Source organism: Ciona intestinalis, unplaced genomic scaffold (genome assembly GCF_000224145.3).
Source record: "Ciona intestinalis unplaced genomic scaffold, KH HT000160.1, whole genome shotgun sequence".
Taxonomy (NCBI): Eukaryota; Metazoa; Chordata; class Ascidiacea; order Phlebobranchia; family Cionidae; genus Ciona; species Ciona intestinalis.
In genome coordinates, this window is record NW_004190482.1 from 5,603 (window position 1) to 8,866 (window position 3,264).

The 3,264-nt window shown below is 32.8% G+C and overlaps 1 protein-coding gene across 1 annotated transcript; it reads right to left on the reverse strand.

Moving 5' to 3' along the window:
- Positions 1 to 3,107, reverse strand: LOC108950439 (the record flags this gene model as incomplete). The annotated part of the gene is made up of 4 exons (XM_018816221.2): positions 1 to 54; positions 1,678 to 1,788; positions 2,603 to 2,743; positions 2,986 to 3,107. Coding segments are annotated over 4 exons (417 nt in total), but the record flags the coding sequence as incomplete, so codon positions are not given.
- Between the last annotated feature and the right edge of the window lie 157 nt (positions 3,108 to 3,264).

Sequence of the window (3,264 nt, forward strand, 5' to 3'; positions counted from 1 at the left end):
TTTAAAGTTTTTCACCAGTTCTTTACAGGGGGCGTGGCAATAGTGAACATGCTCCTTTATTGTATATTTATGTTAATTTTATTTATTAGAAAAAAATTGTTTTTATAAATTTAAACATGTTTAGTACTTTTTTAGTTTTGAAAAATAATTTTTATTTTTGAAAAAAAGTTTTGAAATTTATAAATTTTTCTATAATTTTATAATTTTTTTACATGTTAAACTGTGGCTTCTGCTGCTCTACTGTGATTGGCTGAGAGCTGAATTGTCTCTGTGAAGTCATAGCTGATGAGAGCCACTGAGGTAAATCACCTTCCGAACCTGAGCTATCCAACGTACTGTACCTGTGCCGGATTATGTTAACAACTTCATTTCTACATTGAATGTGTTTTTAAGCTGCTACAACTTAGATGCTAGTAAAGATTTCCCCCCTACGTATCTGACCACTAACTAACCTATATAACAACTAACTCAACGTACCATACCTGGTACATCAGTAATATGTTAACAACTTCATTTCTAAGCGTTAATTTTAAGCTGCTAAAACCTGTTTAAATCTTAGTTGCCAATAAAAAATCATCGAAAACGTTATCTGCCGACCACTAACCCAAATGCTATAACGGTATGTGCTAACCACTAAACAAAACTACTAACCCATACAACCTATAAGCATTAGCATTAGTCCCTGTCTCCCAACCACCAACCCCCAACTACCAACCTCTAACACTTTCTACCAGCCTAATCGATATTGTACCAAAGGATTTAAAATGAAATTTCCCGCTGAAAAACCTATTCAAATCTTTCACAAGCGTATTAACTGTTTAATGTCTAAATAAAATTTAAAGTAAAAAACTGACATCATATTTGCAAAAAAAAGGCACAAAAAGTAAACAATATGTTTCATAATAAATAAAATCTTTGGTAAAAACTGACCTAATATTTGGTAAATAAACCGCACAAAAAGTAAACAATTTCTTTCATATTAGATCACCATATTTTACTAATTTTATCTGTTTTGCTGAACTCTACTTTCCAAGCAACATTGTGTATAATTTATACAACAACGTAATCCAATATGCAAGTTAATGTATGTTTACATTAATACGCATGTTAATTCTATGTTCTAGGTGTTGGGGTAATGGGCTAAATCTTAGGTCCTCTACAAAGGTTAATTGTCACACACAAAGAAAAAAAAAATAATCCTTAAAAATAAATTAACATAAGTTTCATTCATTCGGTCATTTTTATGTAAGTGATAACTCCTAACATCGTAAGCAATTACAAGGTATATCAAACAGAAAACCTGTGTTATAACATCTGTCATTGCCCACCATGTAAAGCTAAATTTATACATTCATTCGAACACTCGCCCAAAATTACCAACAAAGCAACACAACTCGTAAGCTGGCAAGAGGCGTGTTAAACAGAACAAAGCTGCAAGAGGATAAATTTCATACACACATCATACAGTCGCACCCACAATTGGATGTTAAAGCATTGCCCCTCATGTAAATAAAAATAAGTTCCATGCGATGATAAATAAGTTCCATGCGTTGATACATAAGATAAATAAGTTCCATGCATTGATAAATAAGTTCCATGCGTTGATAAATAAATTCCATGCGTTGATACATAAAATAAGCTACACCAGCCGATAAAACATCCACAAAGCGAACCCACCTTGGAACGCCAGCTTCCGATTCAATTAACGAAGTCAAACTCCCGGATGCAACCGTGGAATCACCTCGTATACTTTTATTCGAGACACAGGGCAGTGATGGAGACTTTTCCCTGCATGATGTTAATGTTTGTTATTATGGGCTAATCCTTATCTAAGGAGAGTTCTATGTATAGAAGGTGTATGGCACCCCTCTTTGAGAAAAAAAAACTATAAAAAAACTATATATAGCACCCCTCTTTGAGAAAAAAAAACTATAAAATATATAAATACATATTTTTTACAAATATAAACGGCTGTTAACCTGCAGCTCAGTATTCTACATGGGTGAGGTCTAGGGCTGTGGATTTTCCCATTTTTTGGCGACTTTTCCAACAGCCCTAGTGAGGCCCTTACCTGAGGCTTGTCAGAAAACATGTGATTTCGACCAAATTGGCGTTTTTACTCTAACACTAAATAAATGGTAGCACAAGACATTTATAAAGTGTTATAGGATGTGTTTATATTTTGTATACCAAAAATTAAGTGCAGCAACTGTTTCACGTATTTCTTTACACAAGAATCTATAAACCATATGAGACTTAAATCAGGGTAAGATTCACAAAATTTAATACAAGTCACCCAACACTGTGTATGATGCTTAAAAATACGTGCAAGTGTTTATGGTGGACATGACCAACCAAATACTTGCTGTTAATGCTTGGTACAGTCCGTAAAATTCACCAGTATGGTAGACGGTAGTTATTGTTTAATGTTTTCATGGTGGCAATGAAATACTTACTAGTAGTAACTTTCTATATTTGATTCAAACTCACTTAACCTGTACATAATTCCTAACCATTATGCATCTTCATTATATGTTACGTCGTTTTTTTACTTTTAACTTGTCCTTTTGAAATTTTGTTAAATTTGAATCCAAATACTCACTTGAGCAACTTGACCTTAAGTATCGACTGCGGGGTCATAAGGTCAAAGTTCATGACACCGCCAGTGGTTGGGGTTCGCATCTTGCTTCGTCTTTTAATCGGGGGGGTTTGTAGAAGAAGGCTGGCTACTTGGGTGGTGGGACTGTAAGAAATTGTAAGAAATTCAAACCAAATTTTGGGACAAATCTGAAAAATCAGAAAAAATCTGGAAAAAATAAATCTTAAAAAATACTAAAATCATATTATTACGACTCCCATACAGTGTTGTTAATTGTTTAAAACACGATCAGGATATTGGGATATTATGTGCTTAAGGCGTCCCATCTTCCCCCACCCTACTCTACATGAATAACAGATATTTATGATTAGGTAAAGTATTCTTACTTGTTGCCCTGTGTATTAGTTTTCTTAATACTTGTAGTCACATCATTTGGGAAAAACAATTTACTTTCCCTTCTTTCTGGCTTGGTGGCTTTTTGTGATTTCAACCTGACAGTAAAATATAACTTTAAAATTAAACTTTTGCAAAACTAAATTTTGTAAAATATTCTTTTGTAAAAATAAAGTTATATAAAATAAACTTTTGTCAATGTAAACTTAAAAAAAACTTATGTAAAAAATTGTTTTATTTTTTTATTTTTTTATATTAACTTACTTAGTTCT